General features: G+C 40.5%; 1 protein-coding gene and 1 pseudogene across 1 annotated transcript; one reads left to right on the forward strand and one right to left on the reverse strand.

Annotated features, from left to right (window-relative positions):
- Positions 1–12,279: 12,279 nt before the first annotated feature.
- RPS27L (ribosomal protein S27 like) lies at positions 12,280–15,934 on the reverse strand. Its single transcript, XM_072613262.1, has 4 exons — positions 15,079–15,934; positions 14,448–14,556; positions 14,071–14,181; positions 12,280–12,474 (listed from the first exon to the last, which is right to left on the reverse strand). Exons 1-4 carry the CDS (start codon positions 15,082–15,084, stop codon positions 12,446–12,448), a joined length of 255 nt encoding a protein of 84 aa, XP_072469363.1. The 5' UTR covers positions 15,085–15,934; the 3' UTR covers positions 12,280–12,445.
- A 9,823-nt stretch (positions 15,935–25,757) lies between these two features.
- LOC140521905 (U6atac minor spliceosomal RNA) lies at positions 25,758–25,865 on the forward strand (annotated as a pseudogene).
- The last annotated feature ends 660 nt before the right edge of the window (positions 25,866–26,525 follow it).

The raw sequence follows: 26,525 nt of genomic DNA on the forward strand, positions 1-26,525 counted from the left end.
TCTTTCCCCATCTATAAAATGCAGAATATCTTTTGCAAGGTAGTGTGAGACTCCAATGAGATAATGTATGCAGAGGTTCATATAAATGTCATTGTTTTGTTTAATTTTGGCCTTGTATTTTGGTACTTGTGCTTATTTGGGTTTTGGCCGTGTATCTGCCTTTCCCTGAGGTGCGTGGGTTTTGGCCATGTATCTGCCTTTCCCTGAGGTGCATGGGTTTTCTCAACCCTCATCTGCCTGCCTTGTTTCTGAACAGTTTCTGTGTACATTCTGATATTTTTTTTTTTTGCCTGCTTGGTTTTGGTTTTACTGACATTCTCATTTCTGTTTGCAGATGGTTTGCAAATGAGTGAATCCTTACTGTCAGTGTATATTTCCTAAGCTTTTTAGGAAACAGTAGTGAAAACTTTGGTTACCAGAGTTTTGCCTTAACCCATGACTGTCCCTATGTGCATTTTAGTTTTGTGACAATTTACATGTGAATACTCAGATATTAAAATATTAATCCTGAAAAGTATTTTTGAAACTTTGAACTCAAGGATGTTGTTCACCAATGTTCAAACTTTATTACTAAATTTGGTACTCAGTTGACTGTATAATCATCAGGGCTTTTGTAAGCATCTATATAATGGGGGGGGAAATATGCAAATCTATTCCCATCTCAGTAAAATCAGCTTAAATTGCACACCTTACTGTTGGTGGTATAGTAATATCATATTATGAATAATAGCACATAGTAATTCCATTTACATTGTACTTCATAATTAAAGAATTATGTTTTGGCTAGAATTATTTTTGTAAACTCAAATATTTATTTTCCTTTTTTGGATGTGAACAACTAGACCTAGTATCTTCAAAGATTATTTAAAGGTTTTCATTCTAGTATGGAATATATTAAAGTGAACACTTATTTAAAGTAGCCAGATTTAGTGGGAATTAGAGTTCCATTTGATGGCTCTGCTTTTTTTCGTAACAAAATGAAAGTAAATGCTACTCTTGAAAATGCTATGTATCTTTAAGTATGTTACTTTTATATGTAAGTGTCTTACTAAACTGTGCTCAAACTATAATAGAATCCTATCATTGCTATCAGAGCACCCTTAAGACTTGTGGGTAGGACTTTCCATCTCCCTCTGCACTGAACTTTTTAATATGTTTAGTCTCCTCCAAAGAGAGGTGTGAACTCCTTGAAAGTAGGGACACGAGTTTTTTCTATTTGTGCTTGGCACATAGTGCTTAATTAATAAATTATTAATAATTCAATAATATTGATATTATTAATTAAAATTATATTTTATAATATAATTATATTAATAATTTGATGAATTATGTATGTTGTAATTATATTATAAATTATGTATTATATATTAATAAATTAATTAATACTTCTTCATTCATTATTATATAGAAGTCACAGGTCAGATTGTATTCTATACTCCCCACATTCTGACTATACATAGTAAAACCTGAAATGGCCTTTGTAACATGAATGTTAGTCTTAGTAACGTTAGCATTCCACTGCACAGAACAGATTTTAGCAAGCAAAGTATGTACTATGCTACAGTTCTTAATAGAGTATTTCATCTTTAGAGATGGGTCAGTTTCTGAGTTAAGATCAGTAAAAAATGATGAGGGCTATCTGGGTGGCAAATTGTTGTATAATTTAATATTGAATTAAAATTTAATTTAAAATGGTTTACAGAATTGCATTTTTAGAACTCCCAATCATCAAGTAGAAATGTTACAACAAGTGTAACATTTCATTCTTAACTAAATAGTGAATAAATCAGAATTCTCTTGTAAGTAAAGATCTCTCTGGTACATTGAGATAGGTAATATAACTACCAGGGGGATGGGTCAAAACTACCTCATAGGGATTTCCAATTTTTGCTTTAAAAATTTTTTAAAGCCCTAGTGCCACTTCTTCAGTAAATTAGAGGATTTTTAAGAGGGAAAGCTTTATGGCGTGACAATTTAAAGATAGCCAAACATTCAACAAAACTTAAAAAATTAAACCAGACACATAAAGACAATTTAAAAATCATATACTTGTGAAGCTTTAGAGTTAGAGGGAAACTGTCTAGGATATTTTGTGTAAAAAATACTGTTGAAGAAAAGGGAAAAAATGTCAAAGTTCAATTCAAAATTTTCTAGTACTCTATTAGTCCAAATGTAGATCACAATTTCCCCCTGAATCTGAATGGATTACCCCCATTTAGGGGTAATGGATGTAAAGATTAATATAAGCTTTCCTGATTTCACAGCAGACATTGTTCTTTGTTTAAGGTGAGCATGTTTCTCACTGTTGGGGGCTTGTTAAATGGGCTCACTTCTAATGCCAGTGGAAGTACATGATAGTTTTATCAGTTATCCCTTGCTCTTACCACCTGACTAGCCCACCTTTTGTAGTCATATAGCTTTTTGATGATGACCTTTACATAGTTTCTGTTATTTGATTCTTGGTTGGTTATCTGTTGAAACTTACTCATGCCCACCATGCACCTCATAATTGTACTGTCAATTTTAACTCTTTGGAATCACAAATGAAAATTCATTTTCATATTCTGTATTCTAAAGCAATGTTGATCTTAGATTGTCTTGTCAGGAAATCAAGAGTTTGCTGACAGTTAGTTTATAGACCTTTTTGGTCTCTGTTGTGGTGATTGATTTCAGTCAGTCAAGTAAACATTTGCTGCCTACTTATGTATGTGCCAGTAATGTGCTAACTGCTGGGAATACAAAAAGAGACAAAAGACAGTCCTTGTCCTCAAGGGGGCTCACAATCTCATGGGAGGGGGCACAATAAACAAATATGTACAAACAAGCTTTATATAGGATAAACAGAAAATAAGAGAAGGAAGAAACTAGAATTAAGTGGAACTGAGAAAAGCTTCCTGTAGAAGATGGGATGTTAATTTGGATTTAAAGGAAGCCAGAGAGGCCAGGAGGCAGAGATGAGATAGAGTATTCCAGGCATGGACAATAGCCAGAGAAAATGCCCAGAGCCTAGATGTGAAATGTCTTGTTCATGGAATAGCTGAGAGACCTATGTCACTGAATAGTATGGGTCAGGGAATGAGGAGACTGAAAAGGTAGGAGGGGACTAGATTATAAAGGGCTTTGAACACCAAACAGGATTTTGTCTTTGATCCTGGAGGTGATTGGGAATCCCAGTTTATCAAGTAGTGGGGAGGGGGCAACATGATCTGACCTAAACGTTAGGAAAATCACTTTGGTGGCTAAATGGAGAAGTATGGATTGGAGTCGAGAAGGACGAGATCAGCAGACCTACCAGTGAACTATTAAAATAGTCTAAACTGGAGGTAATGAAAGCCTCCACCACAGTGGTGGCAGTGTCAGAGGAAAGTGTATTCAAAAGATGTTGCAAAGGCAAAATCTAATGATAAGGTTCCCTGTGGTAACAGATTGGATAAGGCGGATGAGAGATAGTGAGAAGTTGGAGGTATGAGCTACTGAGAGAATGATGTTGCCCTCTACAGTAATTGGAAAGGAAAAGGAATTAGGGGGGAGGTGAGGAGAAAGTTTAAGGAGAAAGAGATTGAGTTTGGTTTTGGACATGTTGAGTTTAAGATATTTACTAGACATCCAGTTCAAGATATCTAAAAGGCAGTTGGAAGTCTGATACTAGATGTCAGCAGAGACATTAGAACAGGATAGATAGGTTTGAGAATCATCAGTATAGAAATGGTAATTAAATCCATGGGAGATGATGAGATCACCAAATGAAGTAGGATTGAAGGAGAAAAGAAGGCCCAGGGCAGAACCCTGTAGGATACTTACAGTTATAGAGCATATGTGGATGAGGATCCAATAAAGAAAACTAAAGAATGGTCAGATAAGGAAAGATTGGCACCTCCAAAACCTACAGAGAAGAGCCTATCAAGGAGGAGAGGGTGGTTGACATGTCCAAGGCTGCAGAAAGGTTCAGGAGAATGAAGTCTGCAAAAAATGCCACTGAATTTGGCAATTAGATCACCAGTAACTTTAGAGAGAGCAGTTTTGGTGGAGGGATGAGTTTGGAAGTGAGATTGTAAGGGGTTAAGAAGAGGGTTGAGAAAAGAGAAAGTAAAAGCACCTGTTATAGACAACCTTTTCAGGGAATTTAGCCATAAAGGGCTGAAGAATTCTAGGATAACAGCAGGGATAGGAGGATCAAGTGAGGGTTGTTACATTTTTTAAAAAATAGAGGAGACGTATATGTTTGTAGGCAGTGGGGAAGCAACTAGTGGTTAGGTAGAGAGTGAAAAGAGATAGGGTGAGAATGATGGAGGAGCCAATCCTTTGAAGGACACAGGATAGAATGGAATAGATTGAGCAAGTAGAGAGGTTATCCTTGGTAAGGATAACCACTTCATCATGTGACAGGGTTGAAGGAGGAAACAGTGGCCAAAGGCATATGAGTGATAGGAGATGAAGAAGAGAGAAGAGGGAGCTCAAGGTGAGTGGCTTCAATTTTTTCTTTAAAATAAGAGGCAAGGTTCTCAACTGAGAAGATTGAAGGGGGGGGAGCAATGGGAGGCTTGTTAGAAGAGCTACTGTAGTGAGTAAAATAGTGAGTTAGAGAAGGGTAAAAACTACCTTATAGAAGTGAGGACCCAGTTGAGGTTATATAAAATAAGTTTGTAGTAGACCCAATTAGAACTAGTGAATGATTTTTCTCTGCCTTTGTTTATAAGGACTTGTGTAGAAGCAAAGGTGGTGATTACCAGTTAAACTTCCTTTTAAAGGCAATAGTGTCAGTGGCTGTTTCTTTTTATGCATTTCCCATTTTTCAGTATATTTATTTAAAAGGTCATATTGAAGTTGCCTCAGTTGTATGCCATATCTTTTTATTCAGGTTTTGATGTTATGATTTTTAGTCAGAGAAGTCGTTAGTCTGACTTTAGATGGTGGTAATGATTGCTCCATCAGTAATGGTCTTTCAGTTAAAACAGAATCAATTTTATTTTAGTAGTCCTTTAGAAAAATGTATTCATGAGCATAGAGCTTCTGTGTAATCTTCTAGGCTTTGATCTTTTTATTTCTTATTCCTGTTCTTTGTTTTTCACCTTTTTTCATTGCCCTCTCATACGTTGATGTGAATGTTAAACCGTACCTTGCTTTAATTTGGAAGGTCTTTATCAAGGTCATCATTGATTTCTCTACTTCCTCTGCAACAGATGTTGACACTGCAATTATTTTCATGGTGCCCTTTTTGCAAATATTTATCATAAACCCAATGATGTAATGTGCCCAAATATCCTAGGAAATTGTTTTTGGTTGGTTGGGTTTTTTGGGGGTTTTTTGTTGGTTTGCTTTTTTTCTTTTGCTGGGGAAGGTGAGGGGACCAGACTTGTGCTTTCATAGGTGTAGGAACTTCCTGGTGAGGAATTTCTGCTAATGAAGATTTGTACCTTGTTTACAACTTAGTCTTAGATATCAGGAGTAGAGAGGTTAAGTAACTCATCCATCAGTCACATAGTCAGTATGTGTCTGAGGCTGGACTTACCCGAAATCTTCCTGACTCCAAAGTTAGCTTTCTATTAGTTGCCTCTCCAAGGAGAATGTGTGTACCAGCTTTCCATTTAGCTACAATTGTCTATTGTTTTATGGTTTCATTTACAGTGAAAATATCAACTGATTGAATTCAGTTCCTCCAGTAGTATGTCCACTCATTATTGGACAAGGCTCTTCATAGGCATTCAGAGACCAACAATTAAATTAATATTTATAGGTGGTCTGAATAATGTGTAATTTTTAGTTCATTCTGCTATGGTCTATTACTGTGAAAGCAGAAGGGAACTTACACAGAATCATGGGCTATTTTGTATTTTCCTTTGTTTCATGAAGTACCGTAGCCAAAGAACTCATTAACTAGTGGCCAAACTGTAGAAGATGAAGCTCAAAGCTCTCTGTATTTGGGTAGACCAGACCTCAGACATTCTATCACTGGGACCATGGTCAGACCTTTCCAGTATAAGAAGAACTTGCCAGTATTTGTATCCTACCAGTATAACCTTAAGAAAAACCTAGGCCACCTCCATGCCATGATAAATGCTTACATTTGTAAAAACCAGCCCTAGGAGGCATCTTCTGTAATACTCAAAAGACCACAAGGTGAGGATGTTATTTCATGAAAGTTAACTTTTTTCTTTATAGAGTAGATTATACCACCCCTCTTTCCAGTAAGGGATTTAAAGAATATATTTCCAAACTTCAGGTTGGAATTTAAAATGTATTTTTTAGAATATTCAAGCAATTTTTATCCATATCTCTGATCTAGAGGCCACCCTAAGAGAGTATTCTTTCTGTCTGTCTCATCCCCCTTGCTTCCCTTCCTCTCCCTATCCAATTAAGGTATCTCTGCATTGTATGGCTTTAACATAAAATGATTTTTATTTGCTATATTTATTAAATAATTTAATGTTCCTTGTACTTAGAAAAAAATGAAATTTTTTTGCATTTTCTTTTCAAAGAAAGAAATTCAATTACTTTGAACTTACTTGGTCCTAGAGTAATATATTTTTCTGTCACAGTAACCCTCAATAGAAAAAAAATGTGATGTGCCTCCTCCCTAACTCTCCTGAAATTTAACTTAAGATCTTGATAAAGTCAGTATTTTGGGATTCATTTCCTGAACTGTGTTCACATTCTAATCAAGACAAATTATTTAAAATATGTGTACATACATGTATATATGTGTATGTAAACCAATTACTAACCATTTATTAAGTGCCTTCTGTGTTCCAGACACATCCCCAGTACTAAATAGTAGGAGATACAAAGACAAAATAAAACATCCTTGCTCTCAAGGAGCTTACAAAATATATACAGGTACTTTGGTGGGAAGACCACTTAATAGCTCAGGAAACATCTTGTGTTGGAGATGGCACTTGAGGTGAGCTGATGAAAAATATAAAGTCTTTGCAGGGGAAGTACAGAGATGAGTGCTTCCAGGCATGAGGGACAGAAAGGAGATGTAATATTTTGTGACCAATAGCAAAGACAGTTTAACTGGAACATAGTGTTCACAAAAGGAAGTAATACTTAAGAAGTCTAGAAAAGGAGGTTAGAGCCAGCACATAAGGACCAAAAATAAGAATTAGTAGTTCATCCTTGTGGTAATAGGGAGCCACTGAAGTTTATCGAGCAAGCGTGTGACATAGTCAGTCCTCTGCTTTAGGAATATCATTTTGGTGGCTGTAGGAAGAATGGATTAAAGCAAGGAAACCAGTTAAGAAGCTATTCTGGTCCAGGTAATAGGTGACAAGGATTTGACCTAGGGTGGTAGTGCCCTGTGATTGGAGAGAAGGTGATGAATGCAGGAAACATCATTGGGGCAGAATTGATAGGACTTAGCAACTGATTAGAGATGGGTAGTGAAGAGGCAAGAATTCCTCTGACATTGCACACCTGGGTAACCGGAAAGATGGAGCAGAAACAGCCAAGTTCAGGAGAGGGGTAGATTGAGGGGCAGAGGGAGATGAATTCTGTGTTAGACATGTTCAGTTTGAGATGCCTGAGACATCCGATTTAATATATACAAGAGGGAGTTGGTGATCCAGCACTATTGCAACTCAAATAGATATCCATATGTAAGGATTATCTGCATAGAGATAATTGAACCTGTCTTAGCTGATGAGATCACCAAGAGTGAAGAATGAGAAGAGAACCCAAGACAAAGCCTTGGTGTACACACATTAATTACGATGCAGCAAAGATGACTGAGGAGCAGACACACCAGTAAGAAGAAAAACAAGGAAAAGCAGGATCACAAAAACCTGGGGAGAATATCCAGGAGATGGGGGCCAACAAGATCAATGCTACAAGGAGTAAAACAGGATTAAGACCAAGAAAAGGCCTTCAGATTTGGCAATTAAGAGATCACTGGTACGTGTGGAGAGAGAAATGTATCGAGTGATTAGTTTGGAAGCTAGATTGCAAAGAAATGGATGTAACAGCTTTTTCTTCTAGCTTGTAAAAAGAAAAGGGATAAGATAGTAGTGGATCTATTTTGGGGATGACAGAATCACTTAAAGATTGTTTTAAGGTCGCTATTGATTAGAGAGATGCAAATCAAAACAACTCTGAGGCACTACATCACACCTATCAGATTGGCTAACATGACAAAACAGGAAGATGATAAATGTTGGAGAGGATGTGGGAGAGCTGGAACACTAATTCATTGTTAGTGGAACTGTGGGTTGATCCAGCTGTTCTGGAGAGCAATTTGGAACTGTGCCCAAAAGGCTACAAAAATGTGCATACCCTTTGACCCAACAATATCGCTTCTAGGACTGCATCCCCAAGAGATCATAAAAATGGGAAAGGGTCCCACATGTACAAAAATATTTATAGCCGCACTCTTTTTGGTGGCCAAAAACTGGAAAGCAAGGGGATTCCCATCTATTGGGGAGTGGCTGAACAAGTTGTGGTATATGAATGTAATGGAATACTATTGTGCTATAAAAAATGATGAACAAGAAGACTTCAGAGAGGCCTGGAAAGACTTATATGATCTGATGCTGAGTGAAAGGAGCAGTACCAGGAGAACTTTGTACACAGCAAAGACCACAGTGTGTGAGGAATTTTTCTAGTAGACTTAGTCCTTCACAGCAATGCAAGGACCTAAAAAATTCTCAATGATCTGTTAAGGCAAAATGCCTTCCACATCCAGAGAAAGAACTATGGAATTCGATTGCAGAATGAAGCAGATCATTTTCTTTTGTATTATGTTTTGTTTTGTTTTATGGTTTCCTCCATTCATTTTAATTCTTCTATGCAACATGACTAAGGTGAAAATGTATTTAATAGGAATGTATGTGTAGAACCTATATAAAATCGTATGCTGTCTCAGGGAGGGAGTGGGGAAGTAGGGAGGAAGGAGGAGGAGGGAGGGGGGAAAAATCTAAGATATATGAAAGTGATTTTAGAACACTGAAAACAAATTTAAAAAAAGATTAAAAAATTGTTTTAAGGATGGAGGCAGCCAGTAAATACAAAGAAACTGAAGATTAAAGCAAGAGGATGATCTTGAATACAGTATAATCTGCTGGAGATGGGAGGGTACAGAATCAAGAGTTGACTTTCATCAGAAGGGTCAACTCTTCATGAGAGACTGGTGTAAAAGAGAGTGAGAGAAGGGGTTTTGAGAAGTATAGTAGAGGAGGAGGAACTCAAGGCAGGTGGATTCCATTTTCCCCATAAAGTATGATGTGAGGTCCTCTGTTGAGAGTGTGGAAGGGATTGGTAAATGTATGTTGAGGTTTGTAACAGTTTCTGTGGGGAGTACCTTTGTGGTGATAGGAGAGGGCACCATGCCACTAAGCCCTCTCTCCTTCTGCATTCAGCCTCCTTTGGGAAAAGGAGGAACACCATTTTATCCCAAACCAGTCTCTTGCCTTTAAGCTAATGGAAGAAAACGCCATTCCATCACACCAGTCAAGTTTGCACCTTGTGGTGAGGGGAGAGGGCCACCATTGCAATTGTTCCCTGTTTCTTGCCAGCCTCCCCAGGTTTCCCACCTCATTTGCAGTCTCCCTGGGGAAGAAACATCAACTACTATTCTCCTGTTTTTTGAGGTAAGGGGACAAAACACTATTCTATCACATAAGTTTTCCTGGCTGGTCTCTTGCCTCCTGGCAAAAGATGCAAAATACCATTTTGTAGAGCACTCAGCTCCTCCCTTGCAGAGAAAAGGAGAAAGGCCATTCCATCCAGTCTCTAGCGTGGTGGTCTGCCTTGGGAAAAGGTGAACAGCGACATTCCTTCTCCTCCAAGTATTTACTCTTGTGAACAACCTCAGGCCATGAGAGAACTCTATCCTGAGATCAAACCCCTGTAGAAAATGAAAAATCTAAACTTACTCCTTAATGATTAACAAACTCCCCCACCCCCTATCCTTTCCATTCCAGTGATTCTGAAGCCCAAGAAATGATCATGCAAACCCCATTCCTGTCATCTCTCTTATGGACCCCCACCCCCATTCCATTCCTTACTCTCATTCATTTCCTTAAGCAAATTTCTGCAGTTGTCTCAATCTAAAGCTTCTCACCCCTTCCTCTGTGGTCTTTGTGATGCCTATTTCATAGGCAACAAACTTGCTTTCATCTCAAATCTTTCCCTTTTCTACTCCTTCAGTCTTCTGGCTCGCACTGAAAACTGGCTCCCTCCTAATGACACAGTCTCCTTGGCAGTCCTTTCCATTCTAGCACTGGCTAGATGCTCTTTCACTCCTTCCTTCCCACTCACCACTCTGGTTGAAGTGGCGAGTTGCTCCCCACTGCAAATTCCATATTCTCTCTTGACCACCATCACTCAGTATCCTTCCCAGTTTTGAAATTAAATCAATCCATACCACCCAATCAAAATTCTAGTACTTGTTGTCTATGAACTCCAGGACTCTTCTTTCCTCAGTGAGTTCAGTGCCTGGCTCAGTCTTCCTTACGTGCCCAACTCCTGCTCTCCAACTAGATTTCAACATGCATATTGATACTCCCTCAAATACCCTAATCTTCCAGTACCTCAACTCATTTCTCTTGACCCATTCCTCCCCCCCACCTCTGCAGTCACAGAGGTCATACCTTTGATCTCAGTCACCTACAACTGCACCATTTCCATGTTTGTGCTTTCTATAGCCTCTGACGTCAGTCACCATCTTCTTGATCATTTTTCTCTGGAGTTTTGTGACCCTGGTCTCTCGTGCTTCTTCTTCTACCTATCTAACCATTCCTCGGTCTTTGCTGAATCTTCATCCAGTAGACACCCAGTAAGTGTGGGCTGTCCTGGCCCCTCTTCTTTCTCTATACTGTTTCACCTAATGATATATCAGTTCCAATGGATTCAATTATGTTCATGCAGCTGATTCTCAAATCTACTTACACAACCCTAACCTCTCTGCTGACCTCCAGTCTTATATCTCTAGTCAGACTTATCCTATTCGACATCTCTAGACATCTGAAACCTGAGATCCAAAACAAAACCATACACCCTTCCAAACTTCCCTGTTACGATCAAGGGCACCACCTTCCTCCTAGTCATCAAGGCTCATCACCTAGGTCTCATCCTCATCTCCTCATACTGCATCCCTCACATCCAGTGTGTTGCCAGGGCATGTTAGTTTTACCTTCTTAAAAATCTTTCATACATGCTCTCATCTTGGACACTCCCAAAACCCTGGTGCAGGCCATCATCACCTCATGCCTGGACTATTGCAATAGCTTGCTGGTTGGCCTACCTATCTCAAGTTTCTCCCCACTCTAGACCATCCTCCAGTCAGCTGTCAAAATTCTCTTCCTAAAGTGGAGGTCTGATCATGTCATCTTCCTACTTAATAAATTTTAGTGCCTATCACTTCCAGGATCAAATATAAAATAGTCTGGCATACAAAACCCTTCATAATCTTGCCCCACCCCCTTCTATCTCCTTATACCACTGCTCCACTGTGTACTCTATAATTCAGTGACACCAGCATCCTTGTTATTTCTTCCACAACACACTATCTCCCACTTCTGGGCATTTTTACTATCCTTCTTGCCTGAAACGCTCTCCATCTTTGCCTCCTGGCTTCCCAGGATTCCTTCAAGTCTCAGCTAAAATCTTACCTCGCCCAGGAAGCCTTTCCTGAGCCCCCTTAATTCTAGTGCCTTCCCTCTGTTGATTATTTCCAATTTATCCTGTATATAGCTTGTTGGTATATGGTTGTGTGCATATTTTCTCCCCTATTAGATTGTAAATTGAGAATAAGGACAATGCCTAGGATTGCCTTGCTGCAATGAGGACCTAGTTGAGATGAGGCACATTACAGTCAGCACCATTTGCAAAGATATGAATAGAAACAGAGAAGCCAACACTAGGTCCAGGACTGGACTTTGGTAAGGCACCTGTGGAAATAGGACAAAGCGTGAGGTGAGAGAGGGGATTAAAGAGGAGAAGACAGAAAAAGGCTGAACTGGTTAACTACAGGATCACAACTGAGAGAAAGGAAGGAAATGAAGTCAGAGACAGGGTGATGATTTGGGAGAGTATTTAAGGGTGGAGGGGCTGGATGTTATGTGGAGGAAGAAGAACAGGTTCAGAGGCATGAGACAGTGGAGGTCATGGTTACTAAAAGTATGTCAGAGTTCTTGATCATGGAAGTGGAACATCTGCGGGCGATGTTGGCGTCTAGTAACTGCATGTCTGTGAGTGTATGTGTATATATATGTATATATACACATACACACATATGTATACACACACACAGAAAACAATCATACACAAAAAATTACAAGGAGAATGTTGCATATAATTAAAATTTTAATGTAAAACAGACTCCAAAACAGAGAGCCACTTATACACCTTACAAAGTCAAACTTAATCCTGACGTATTAGATTAACTTGAATTGCTGAACACATAAGGCTTTCTGAGATATACATTATGTCAAATTCATGAAGTTGAATGTCATTAATGTTGCTTTCTTCTAAATGAGCAACCTGTAAAGGAAGCATATGAAAGAATAACAAAATGGTCTATCCTTGTGCAATATAGTTTTGGATATAGGAAAGTTCTTTCTTAGATGCAGATGTTGCCTAGACTTAAAAACAGTACATTTTTATAGAGGCAAAATTTACTTTTAACTCAAAATTCTCAATTTCTTTTGTTTATATAATTGTAATTTCTTCTTCCAACACCTAGAACTATATAAAACCACTGACATGAATTATGGGGTTGAATCTGCTTTTATCCTATCCTATCATAGTTATTTCCAGGGATAGGTTTATAGTGTTGTCCAAAGTCCCTTCGAATAGAGTTCCTTCCTAGTCAACCTAACTTTAAAAAAAAAAAATCCACTTAAAGCATTTTACTAAGTTAAGATTTACCCCTTTCGATGTTAGGAGCTGTGATAAACTTTCAGGACTACAATACAATTAGAAAGGTTTCCAGACTTGAAAAAACTTTTAAACATGAAGAATGAGACTAGATTTGTGATTTTAATAGCAGGTTGGCACCTTTTTTGAAACTCAGAGTTACGCAGAGTATCAAGAAGCAGAACTAGAACCCACACCTTCTTGGCTCTAAGGCCAGCTCTTTCCACTGTGCTTTATTTATATTTTTTGAGAACATATTAGACCAATATTATGGTCCTTTTCATTTAGTAATAGTTCTTTCCCCAGCTCAAATACTTATATATAACATTCGGACCTCAAAAGAATGAGAAAACAGGATCATAATACATTAAGCCTTAGATCTGAGGATCCCCTCCAATTAGATCAATACTGTGGTCAGAGCTCAGATTTCCAAAATGCTATTTGTAATTTGCAAGTACTATTCTAGAACATTATTTACTGTCATCATATTACTAAAAGACAGGAATTATAATCAGATATCTATGCAAGCCTTAAAGTGGTTGTCAGATATTTTTGGAAGCAACTTAACTTTTGCTGAATGTTCAGTTGCCTGACAAATGAAACTTTCATACTTTAGGGTAAGATCTACAGAGGCTTACTTAACTGTTTTTGTTCCATTTCAGACGGTAACCTGTAAAAGCAACTTTCATGAAAATGGTTGAGACATTTAAAATAGATTTTTTTTTTAATTTGTATTTGAATTCCAGACATACAGCTACTTTTTTAACCTGGCCTTAAAAAGAAATTTAGGTGCAACTTACTTTATGCACACGTGCTCCTGAAAAAAGTTGGTAAATGAAACCATTTTCCTGCTGACTTACAGTATAATTTCTTTAGCTTCTGACTGATCTTCCATCAGCAGAGCTAACACTCTAGCCCTCAGTTCCTTTGCCTAAGTCAGGCCGTTAACACAAACCATATGGGATAAGCACAAGAGATTTCCTAGGCTGAGGCTGGTCAGTTATAAATGTTAGCTTAAAATCCAGACCCTTAAAAGAACAATCTCTTTATAACTGGAAGAATCCCTGAGCAGCCCTAATGACTTATTAGGATTAAGATGACTGTTAATTAATGATTACCAAGAGCATTCATTATTCATGAATATTAATAATCATTCAGATTATCTGCACTAAACATTTAAGAAGCACGCTCACGCTCAGACAGTCTTAGGTCAGACCATACCTTCTGTGAGCCTGGCCTTCCCTCCCGTGGGCTGGCACAGCACGGTGGAGCAGCCCACGCAGAGCACCACCGTCTGGGCATGACTGAAGACCGTGGTGATCTTGTAGCAGCCTGTTCAGAAGTGAAACAAGGAGGCACCATAACCTTTGATACAGTTCTCACGTCATCACTAAAAAGACGTTTCTCCGTGTGGAAACCTTAGGAGATTCCGTAAAAGTCCAAAGCGGACTTTCCAGGTTAGAGTCCAGGTTCTCTAACCTAGGCACAGAGAGCTGCCCGGACGCGAGGACTCTGGGGGCCTTTTTGGTTTGCTGTCGGGAGCCCAGGCCTGGGGAGTTTCCCCCGTCCCTTCCTGTTGCTGGTTTCGTTTCATTTACCTGGACACTTGACGTCCATAAAGTACGAATTCGGACTCTGAACCAGGCGCTTCTTCTTGTGCTTCTTCTTCTCGTCCTCCAGGGACGGATGCACCAAGTCTCTGGCCAGCTGGGGGAGCAAACAGAAAGCACGTGGCCTCACTCCCCGGCATTACGTCATGCTCCCGGCCTCCGGCCAGAGGGGGCGGCTGCAGAAGCTCCTACATCCCCCCCCCCACCAGACGGCGGACAGAAATCCAGGCTCTGGGACGGGAAGCCGGCCCCCCCGACCCCCCGACCCCGGCCCAAATAAATAAACAAATAAATAGAAAAAACAGGTGACGCAGGGAGGGAACAGGGGAGAAGACCAGTCCGTCGTTGTGTTGCTTCCTGAGGGTATTTTTTGAGAAGTGGGGGAGGCTCGCGGGGGTCCGAGGCCCCGGGTCGGCATCCCAGCTGTTCATGCAAGTCCCTCCGCCTCCCCGGGCCTCAGTTTACCCGTAAGTAAACACTGGTGCCACCCTAGGGCCCCTCTCTCGGACACATAAGGGGCGGGGTCGGCCCCCCCGGCGGGGCGGAAAGCCTGGGGCAGGTCCGGACGAGCCCCCCGCCCGCGCGGGGCGCCGCGGGAGCCGCAGGGCCCACAACTCACAGGCATGTCGGCGCTCCCGGAGGCCCTTGTCGAACCGCCTCCCGCGACGCCCCGCAGCCCAAGAGCGGAGCTCCGCCGCGCCGCGCCGCGTCAGCTTCCGGGATAGAGCGCGGAGGCGGGGAAGGAGCGGCCCGCGGCCACTCTGGCCTCTGCTCTCGATGGTGACCTCCGGCCCCAAGCGCGGCCCCCGAGCCTCTCCACACTCCGGGTCACCCAGAGACCCAGGACTCCGGTCCGAGCCTCGGGCCCCGCGCGCTCCAGCCCGCTGGCCTACTGCCCGCCCCCTTCGTGCCGCTGCGGGCCTCAGCTTCCCCCAACGCCACACGGAGGCGTTGGGCGAGATGGCCGCCCCCGAGGCCTGTGTGCAGCGCCAGCCGCCTCCGCGGCCCGGGGGTCTCCTGCCCGCTGTCACCCTGCGGCCCGGGGGTCTCCTGCCCGCTGTCACCCTGCGGAGCCCGACGCGAGGCTGCTGTGGACGTGGCGCTGGGGCCCAAAGTCCGCCGGGCCGGGCCGCGCCCTCCGCTGTCCACTGCTCCTGCCCCTCGGAAGCAGGCCCGCCGTGGAAATCTCCGCTTTGTGTACTCTCCAGCGCCCAATGAAACGGCCTCGGTGCCTGTTACGTGGCCGGGAAAGTCCATCTGTTCTTCTTTTTTCTCTTGGGCCTTTCCAAGCTTCCCGACGCCGGGTAACGGAAGCCGCCTGAAGGGCGGGTCTTTGCCCCACAGCGGACCAGCCTGGAGCCCTCATCAGTCCGGGCGACAGCAGCTCACCCCGGCGGGATCTGGAGAAAAGAAAGAAAGGAACCTTGGGGGTAACCTCGGTGCCCGATGCTCGCGGTGAAAATCTGAGAAGGCCCACGGGGCTGCTGCTGGAGGTGACCCAGGAGCCCGCTGCGCGTCCCCGCTGCCTTTGACGCCAGAAAGTGGAATTCATAAAAGAAGAGTTTGGAAGGAGGCATGCAGAGCTGGCGACCCTTTCTCCATATTTTCTCCACACGCAGTAGCTGTTTGTAGATGTCTAATTCTCTTTGCTAATTTGTCAGCATCCTCAAACTGTGGCTCGCCCATATTTATGTCCCCTGGCTCCAGATCCATCACTTTTTTCACCATATAATGCTGCAAAAACTTTTATTATTAAATTAATTGTAACATTTCAGCCAAGTCACATGCCCCAAGAACCTACTTAAGGAGGTCCTTGAGCTCCTCAGTGTAGGCACTCCTGACTTTCGCACAGATTACAATCTATCTAGTTTTCAAACTATACGTTTCTTTTTTTTCTCATAAATCATATGCACCTCATTTGCTAGAGGTCTTCTACATTTTTTAAAATTTCAAAGATATCCCCGTAACACAAGTGACATCAAAGAAAGCATGATAATTACACACAAAGCACTGTGCAAATTACTGAAAATAAATTATATTCAGACTTTTGATCTCAAGGGAATTAGAGACGTAGGGGAACAGACATTCCCCAATAACCATGATACAAGTGAAAATGAGATGTGTGAAGAAGAGGTCTTAAAAGAGCACTGTTAGTGATTTGAGGAGAATTCGTCATCTTTTAGGATGACAGGGCAGCTTCCAGAAGAAGCTGGCACTGGAGCTGAACCCTGAAAAAAAGGGGAGGAAATTCTACACAGTGAGGCAGAGGTTGAGAAATAGTTTAAGTTTAGGGCCCTTGGAAATGGAAGAGGACAAGGCAATAGTTTTATGGCCCTGGGCAAATTATTCACCTTCTAACTACTTTAGACAATGCCCTAGTAGTGGTGGTGGTTGTTTGTCCTTCCTTCTTGAAGGGGACCATGACATCAGGGAGATGATGGCATGATATATGCAAGTGAATTGGATTTAAGTGATGCAAGGCTGTGCAAGTCACCAGTCTCACTTTCTCCTCCGGAGCCATCTCAGTCCAGTGACCAGATATAGACTAGGACAATTGGAGATGGTTCAGGATGCAGTGGGGGACCTTGGACTTCTCAAGCTGAGGTCTTTAACAGGTCTCAGTCTGACTGAGGCAATGCCCATTCAGTGATTAAGACTTATCTACAAGTCAACTTAACAAGCATTTCTTTATTTACAGCTTTTTAATGATCCAAACGATAAAGGAATGGGAATGACAGTAACAAACTATTTGCCACTGAATATTGTGATGGGACTACAGCAATCTTATATTTGAAATTCAAGGGGATGTCATTGCAGTCCAAAACAGCTAAATATGTGGATCCAAAATGTGAATTTTACATATTTTTTAAACTGCCATATTCATTCTGAAGCTCATTTATCTCTTTCAGCATCCCAAAGCTGAAGTATATGTCCTGCTCAGCTTCTGTATAATAAAGTGGCAACCATGCTATACCATTGACGTCACAGGCAGTTGCCTACAAAACTAGATCTCTGACACAGAGCTCTAGCTTCATTTCCTTACAGGTCATTATCTTCATCGGGGAGTGCAGTTGTCTGAGTAATCTGTAAGTTCTTCTCATACTATGCTGTCAGTGCTGGGTCCATGAAAACTTCTGGAGATGCAAGAGCTGGCATGGCAACAAAATTCAAATTAGGATCTCCAAGAAGTTTTCTAGCAAACAAAAGGGAGGGTATTTATGAAGCAATTACTATATGCCTGACTTTGGGTTAAGGAATGTAAATTTCTAGCTTTATGCTAGTAATACAAATACAAGCAAAAAGAAAGATGTTTATACTAAGTCATTGAAGGGTTGTTCTCTAGACAGGTGGAAGGTATTCTTTTCATTTTCCTATACAGATGAAAGGAATTCCTTATTGCACATCCTTCCTGTATATCAGTATTAAAGTTCCCTTTCTGTAGCATTTCCAGTTAATCCTCTAAGATTATAGGTTTTACAGAGCAAGTGCATTGGTAGAAGTAGTTTCATTATCAGGAATTCTAAGCTAATGAAATCCTTGATCTGCACCAAGAAACTCCCAAACAAAAAAATTATACCTTGCCCTTGCAAAAATCCTTTAATCATAAGACCCTGAGACCTAAGTGCAACCCAGTGACCTAGGTAGAGTATTATTAAGTATTATTAAGCCCATTTTGTAAATGACAAAACTCAGAGAGGTTAATTAATTTGCCCATGGAGACTGTGTTAGAGTCAAAATATCAGACCTTTGACTTCAAGAGCAGTGATTTATTCTGATGCCATGCTGCCATCAAAAAAATTGACCAGCTGGGGGTTAGGAAAGGGATTTTTAGAGAATTGCTTCATTAGAGGAACAAAAACTTTGTCATATAGGACTGGATATTGAATAGGTAGTGAGGAGATGAAGAAGCAATTGTAGATTACTCTTTCTAAAAAAAAAATTGGCAATGAAATATAGGAAAGATACAAGGAAGAAAAGTGGAGGGGTTGGTATGGTCAAAGGAACATTGAAAGAATAGTTAGATTTTGATAATCTCTTTCAGGCTTGGAGAGGTCTGAACATGTTTGTAAACTGAGGGAAAGGAGCCAAGCAAAGAAGGACAGATTGAAGATGCATGAGAGATGACGGGCTGTAGGAACAGGATCACAGAACAGAAGGGAATGAGACCTAGGCTACAGGAGGAGGAGTAAATCTTGGTAAAAAGTACAGAGAATGGAAAGAAGACAGAATGGATAAGTGAGGACCCAGAAAGTTATAAAGGAAAGGAGAAAGGAAGTTAAGGGAGTTTCCACTGAATGGTCTTAAATTATCTGTAAAGTAAGAAGTGAAACCACCTGAGAGTGAGAGGACAGGGTGTGGATTTGGGGTTTCAGGAGAGAAGAAAAGGTTAGTGAACAAAAACCTAAAAAATGGTATAGGATCCCAAGGGGTGGGGGAAGGTAAGCACTTTCAACTTCAAATTATATCATAAATAAGTAATCATCCACAGTGTTTGGTACTGACCTCTTGCCAGAGAGATGATACACTAAAGTGGCTGTCCTCAAAGTGTGGTCCTGGAACCCTGAGAGTCCCCAAGATGTTTTAAGGGATTTATGAGGTCAAAACTATATTCATAATGCTACTAAGTCTTTTCATGTCTAATACAGTAAATATTGATGACATACATAAACAAAAGGTCTTTTGGGGGGAGTCTCAATAATTATAAGGGGTCCTATGATCCAAAAATGTGAGAACCACTTGACTAGAAGTTTTCAGAATGAGACATAAATATTCAGGTAATACCAAGTATGGATTTGTTTTACTCAAGTATACTTATTTATTACAAGAAAAGGTTTTTCCTCTCTTCTTCCCTCTTTTCCTTTCTTCTTTCTTTTTGCCTTCCTTCCTTTCCCCTTCTTCCCTCCTTTCTTCTTTTCCTTCCCTTTACAAATTTAATCCCTTTTCTTATGACAGCCCTTCAAATTGAACTTAACTTTTTTCCTTTCTCCTTTTTCATTCAATTTTATTTTCAGTTCAGATGTTTTTTCCTTCCCTTCTCTCCCTCTTACTCCTATTCAGAAGGCAAGAAATACAAAGCTCTTTACAAATAAGAAGCTGTTGAAAGAAATCTATGTTAGAGCCTCTCCCTGGTCAATTAAGGCAAACTCAAGAAATAAAACAAAAGGAATTTACTAACACCCAAGGCAGCATGAGGCTCCAGCCTTGACTCAATCTGTGTTCTGCTTTTCATAGACAAGAATAAGCAATTTCCATATAATAGAAAGACAATCTTGATTGATCAATGTTTCAAATGAGGAGATGAGTTTAGTGTTGCCTCAGTTTTTAAATTTTTTATTATTTCTTTATGTCTCATGAAGTCTTAGCTTCCACTTGCCCAGTTCTAATTTTTAAGGAGCTTTTGTACCTCCTTTTCCATTTGGCCAATCCTATTTCTTAAAGTGTTGTTTTCTTTAGTGAATTGTTGTGCAGTTTTTTCCATTTTTGAGCTTCCTTTATTAAGCTGTTTACTCTTTTTTTCCATGATTTTTCTTGCATCACTCTCATTTCTTTTTCCAATTTTTCTTCTACCTCTCTTATCTGATTTTTAAAATCTTTTCTCAGCTATTCCAGCAAATTTTGGGGGATCTGAGACTAAATAATATTTTTCTTTGAGACTTTTATGTAGCTGTTTTGACATTGTTGTCCTCTTCTGAGTTTGTGATTTGTTCTTCCCTATCACCATAATAACTTTCTATGATCAGGATCATTTTTTATTGCTTGCTCATTTTTTACAGCCTATTTCTTGACTCCATGTTAAATTTGGGCTCCATTCCCAAGGAGGCAGGGGCATTGTCAAAAGTTTCAGGATTTTTGTGCTTCTGTTTTCAAAGCTAGCGTTGGGGTTCTGCAAGTTTTTGGTTCTTCCAAGATGGTATGGGCTAAAGAGGGGCATAGTCACTGCTCTCCTGGCCTGTGCTTTAGTTTGTGAGCAACCTCAAGTACTCTTTTCTGCTTTGGAACTGTGACTAAGGTCCCTGTTCCCCTGTGGCTCACCCACGACTATGACCTGATGTTGGATCCTGGTATGGTCAATGCAACACCATCCTGCACCCACTGTCATCAAAGCGTCACCTGTAATCTCACCAGTTTTCCAATCCCCTTACTGTCTGTGGGTTGAGAGCTCCAGAAGTTACTGCTGACAATTCAGTCACCCCCAAGGACTGCTGCTGACCTGTCAGGCACATACTGTTCTGAATTATACTCCACTCTCACCCCAGTGATTCAGACCTTTTCTGTTGACCTTCTAAGTTGTCTTGTGTTGGAAAATTGTTTCACCCCTGTCCTTTTGTTGGTTCTGCCACTCCAGAATTCATTTTGAGGTGTTATTCTAAAGTTGTTTGGAGAGCAATTCAATTGAGTTCAGGAGACTCCCTGCCTTTTCTCCACCACCTTGCCTCTACCCTCCCACCTCTGCTCTTGATTAGTTTATGTAATTTACAAAAAAAATGGGAGTCACCTCAGCTCCTCCCTCATTACAAGTATTATGGGGAGAGGAAGGACCTGTAGAAGCTCTCCCCCATAGCCCATAAAATACCTGTAAAAATGACTCTAAACAAATTCTGGAGCAGCAGAGGTTACAAAAAGACAGAGTGAAAGAGATTTCCAGCCTAAAACAGCCTGGAAAGCTGACAGGAAAGTCCTATCTCACCAGGCTCAGTGGAGTGCAACTTGGCCATGGGGCATGGCACAGACAGAACTGGAGCAGGTTTCAGGGCGTGAAATCACAGGTATCAGAGGTGGTTCTCAGATTTCTCAACCTACAAATGTCAAACACAGCTTCAAAGCTCAGTGAGAAAGCTCTTTCACATGGATGAGAGGGGGTGTGGTCCGGCCCATACATGACCCAGGGCAGTGGCAACAGCATTTACTTTTGAAGTCCTGGCCTAAAGACCCTGGGGGAATTGTGGAACTGATCTGAGTCTCAGTCCTGAGTGGTGGTCCTGGGGTGACCACCAGAGTGGTGGAGCTAGTGGTAACTGTGGAGAGGGAATCCTACTCTCAGATCCTGGGCAGATAAGAATGCTTGTGGTTGCTCACAGAACAGAGCACAGGCCAGGAGAGGAGTAAACTACTCTCCCTTGATTGTACCACGTTGGAGAAACTAAGAACTTACAGGTCCCTAGAGTATGCCCTCCACTTGACAAAGGACTCAACAGTCAAGTAACTGGCTGGGACAAAAATAAGACTATAGAAGGTTACCTTCTTGGTGAACAGGTGTTTTCTTCCATCCTTTTGGATAAGGAAGAACAAAGCATGCCATCAGAGGAAGACATCAAAGTCAAAGTTTCTACAGCCAAAACCTCCAAAAAATATATGCAATGGTCTCAGGCCGTGGAGGAGCTCAAAAAGGATTTTGAAAATCAAGTAAGAGAGATGGAGGAAAAATTGGGAAGAAAAAAGAGAGCAATGCAAGAAAATCATGAAAAGTGAGTCAACAGCTTGCTAAAGGAGACCCAAAAAAATGCTGAAGAAAATAACACCATGAAAAATAGATTAACCCAAATGGCAAAATAGGTGCAAAAAGTCAATGAGTAGAAGAATGCTTTAAAAAACAGAATGGGCCAAATGGGAAAGGAGGTTCAAAAGCTCACTGAAGAAAATAGTTCTTTAAAAATTATGATGGAGCAGATGGAAGCTAACGACTTTGTAAGAAACCAAAAAATTACAAAACAAAACCAAAAGAATAAAAACATAAAAGACAATGTGAAATATCTCATTGGAAAAAAAAACCTGACCTGGAAAATACATCCAGGAGAGACAATTTAAAAATTATTGGTCTGCCTGAAAATGATGATCAAAAAAAAAGTGCCTAGACATCATCTTCCAAGAAATTATCAAGAAAAACTGCCCCGATGTTCTAGAACCAGAAGGCAAAATAAATATTGAAAGAATCTACCAATCACCTCTTGAAAGAGATCCCAAAAGAAAAACTCCTAGGAATATTGTAGGCAAGTTCCAGAGTTCCCAGGTCAAGGAGAAAATATTACAAGCAGCTAGAAAGAAACAATTTGAGTATTGTGGAAATACAATCAGGATAACACAGGTTTTAGCAGCTTCTACACTAGGGGATTAAAGGGCTTGGAATATGATATTCCAGAGGTCAAAGGAGATAGGATTAAAACCAAGAATCACCTAGTAAAACTTCAGGGGAAAAAAGTGGAATTTCAATGAAATAAAGGACTTCCACACATTCTTTTTGAAAAGACCAGAGCTGAATAAAATTTGACTTTCAAATACAAGAATCAAGAGAAACATGAAAAGGTAAACAGAAAAGAGAAGCCTTAAGGACTTCATTGAAGTTGAACTGTTTATGTTCCTACATGGAAAGATGTTATTTGTAACTCATGAAACCTTTTCTCAGTATTAGGGTAGTTAGAGGGAATATATATATGTAGGTGTATATGGGTAGGTATGTATGTATATATTATATGTAAGTATGTATATGTACATGAGTGTATGTGTGTATGTATTATATATATGTATATATACATAGACAGAGGGCACAGGGTGAGCTGAATATGAAGGGAGAATACCTAAAAAAGTAAAATTTACTGTTGAATGGAATATACTGAAGTAAGAGATAGGGAGAGTAGAATGCAGCAAATCATCTCACATAAAAGAGGGAAGAGCTTTTACAATGGAGGGAAAGAGGGGAGAGATGAAAGGAAATAATTGAACCTTACTGTCATGGGATTTGGCTTAAGGAGGGAATAACACACACTCCATTGGATACAGAAATCTATTTTATCTTGTAGGAAGACAAGGGGCAAGGGGATAGGAGAGGGAAGATAATAGAAAGGACAGCAAATTGGGGAAAGGGATAATCAGAAACAAACACTATTGTGGGAGGACAGGTCAAGGGAGAGAGTGAAATAAATGAAGGGCAGGATAGGACAGAGGGTAATGTGGTTAGTCTTTTACAATATAACTATTATGCAAGTGCTTTGCATTGGTACATATGTATGACCTATATTGAATTGCTTGTTTTCTCAATGAAGGTGGATAGGGAGTGAGGGAGAGAATATGGAACTCAAAGCTTTAAGACTGAATGTTAAAAATTGTTTTAGCATATAATTGGAAATTAAGCTATACAGGCAATGGAGCATAGAAATCTATTTTTCCCTACAGAAAAATAAAGGCAAAGGGGGATGGAAGAAGAGTGGGTAATAGAAGAGAGGACAGATTGGAGGAGGGTGGATGGTATACATGCTGTTCTGGGGTGGGAGCTGGGGAGAGATGGGGAGAAAAATTTTGAATTCAAATTCTTGTGGAAGTGAATGTTAAGAACTGAAAAATAAATAATATATTTTTTAAAAAGTATTATGGGGAGATAGAATTAGTGAGCACGTGTCACCACCATTTTATGCAGGCTAGCTGCCATGTATTCAAAATTTTGAAGTTTTACCCAGATTGACTCAATACAAATAGCTGACTTCTCACAATGTCATGCAAAATAAACTTTCTGATTTGCCATGCACCAACAACAGAAACAAAAACAAAGAAGAGAAAGACAAAAAATGCTTCAGTCTGCACTCTGAGTCCATCAGTTCTCTATCTGGAGGTAGATAGCATGTTTTATCATGAGTTCTTTGGAACTACAGTTGGTCATTGTTGGTCAGAATTACTAAGTCTTTCATGATTGATTATCTTTACAATATTACTGTTCATGTTGAAAATGTTCTCTTGCTTCTGCCCACTTCCTTTTGTATCAGTTCATACAAGTCCTTTCCTGAGCTTGAGTGAAGGAGTATTAGCAGCAGAATGACCTTATAAAGTCGGAAAGATCAAATGAGGCCTCCAAAGTTCAGTGGCAGGAGTCCGTGGCAAAGACTGAGGCTGAGCCTCCAGGAGTGAACCAATCCAGCAGCCAAGATACCGTTTTCCTTATCCAAAGTACTAGGCTTCTGCACGCAAGGGAGTGACTTTTAAAATGCCATGTTTTAAACTTGGTGAGAGGTATTTTTATAGCAACTGCTTTAAGTTTGAACTCACCTTCTCCAGGTGTAGAGGAGTGGGCTCTGGTTCAAGGAACTGTTTTATGCTTCAATTTTTGCTCTATCTTTTTAATAAATATTTGTTTGTAAAAAAAGTATTGATTTAAGTTGCTTACCAAGGTGATTGAGGAGATATCAACAGGTTGAATTATTCTAGGGAGGTACTAACTCTAACAAGTGATTTTGGGGGGAAGACACTTGATAGGGGCTTAAGCCGGTATCATCAAAAGAACGCCACTGTTATTCAAAGATACCTGTGAGACCTTTAGAAGAGGATGTAGCCAGCAACAGTCTAGGAATCCCACTTGCTAGTGGTTGTGAGTATAAGTCCAGAGCCTAAATGAGTCACATACCAGTTTAGTAACTATTTAGTAAAAATGGGGAGGGGGGTGGAATTAGGGGGAAAAGTTCATTTGGCCTGGCTCTTTCTTGATGACGTTGTACTATATTCACCGCTTCCCCAGCTAGAAGGCAGGGTAAGATCAGGTAAAGGCTAGTAGTTCAGTTTGATTGAATATGGAGTACCTGAAGGGAATGAGGAACCTGGATCTGCAACTTCATGAAATGGGGAGCTCCTAATACAGAAACTCTAACCCATTTGTAACTTGTGGAGGCTAAGTGACTTGTCTGTGGCAGCATAGCTAGTATACGTCAGAGTCAGGACATGAACCAAACCTTACTGACCACAAAGCCAGCCCTCTGTCCACACTGCCATCTTGCCCCTACACAAAGAGAGGGGAGGTACAGTAGAATGAGTGCTGCATTTGGAGTCAAACAACTGGAGTTCACATTCTAGCTCTGCCCCTTACTACCTATGTGACCTTTGGTAAGTCACCTAACTTCTTTGAGTTTTGGTTTCCTCATATCTAAAACAAGAAAACTGGATTAAATTACCTTTAGGGTCCTTTCCCTCTCTAAGTCTATAATCCTATGATCTTACTATTTGAAAAATATACTAGTTAAGACATGAAGTTCATGTAAAATCCAGTAGGTGGCATGAGGAGCCCTTTTTAATAAAACATATAGATTGGAGACTGTTGTTGTTCAGTGATTTCAAATTCTTCATGACCCCATTTGGGGTTTTCTTGACATAGATATGGAGTGGTTTGCCATTTCCTTCTCCAGCTCATTTTACAAATGAGGAAGCTGAAGTAAACAGGGTTAAGAGACTTGCAAGTGGTTACACAGCTAGTAAGAGGTCAGATTTGAACTCAAGATCATTTCCAAGTCTGGCACTCTCTCCACTGCACCACCTAGCTGCCCGGTGTTGTATGAAAGGATAGAAGGTTAGCACTCCCCTTGATAACAGTGGAGACTGTATGTATATAACCTAATGCAATTTCCAGAAATAAATCTTCCCGGAATTTTCTATCTGGCGTTTCAGGATATCAGTTTTCCTTTCATAGCAGGTAACTGAGCAAAATGAGCCTCTTAAAATGTAAGGAACAGTCATGAGTTTCCCACAGGGAATAGTGGCTAAGACTAGACGCCGAATTGGAAATGAAATAAATCCACCCCAATATTTCCACCTAGATCTTCTACGGGTATGAAATTATGTAAATCAGTGCTAGTTTGTAGCCTCAACGTTGCATTCCACTCTTTCTAAGCATGTTCATTATAATCAGAAAAGCTGTTGCAGGCCCATTGTCATCCTTATCCTTAATACAGGCTTTCTATTATCCATCGTAGTTGTAGGCTGTCTATTATATAATCCATGGTAGTTAGGCAGTAGAAGTGGCTTAAATCCACAAAAGTCCAAAACTTGATTTTACAAAGATTTTGGTAGTTTCTCTCTCAAAATTGTCTCAGCTATTCACAAAGAGCTAAATTAATTGGTTGGCAGTTCCTCTGCCCATCCTCTGGGGAAAGGTTTAATAAGTGCAGGAAAATGATCAAAAGACATTGATAAGCAAAAAGAGGAATAACCAGAGATTATGACAATCTACAGACTGGATAACCAGTCCTTGAATACTGGAGAATTGACCTACTTAATATGCATAAAGCACTCATAGTGTACTAAGTAATGTGAATA

The sequence above is a fragment of the Notamacropus eugenii genome, chromosome 1 (assembly GCF_028372415.1).
Source record: "Notamacropus eugenii isolate mMacEug1 chromosome 1, mMacEug1.pri_v2, whole genome shotgun sequence".
In the NCBI taxonomy this organism is placed as follows: Eukaryota; Metazoa; Chordata; class Mammalia; order Diprotodontia; family Macropodidae; genus Notamacropus; species Notamacropus eugenii.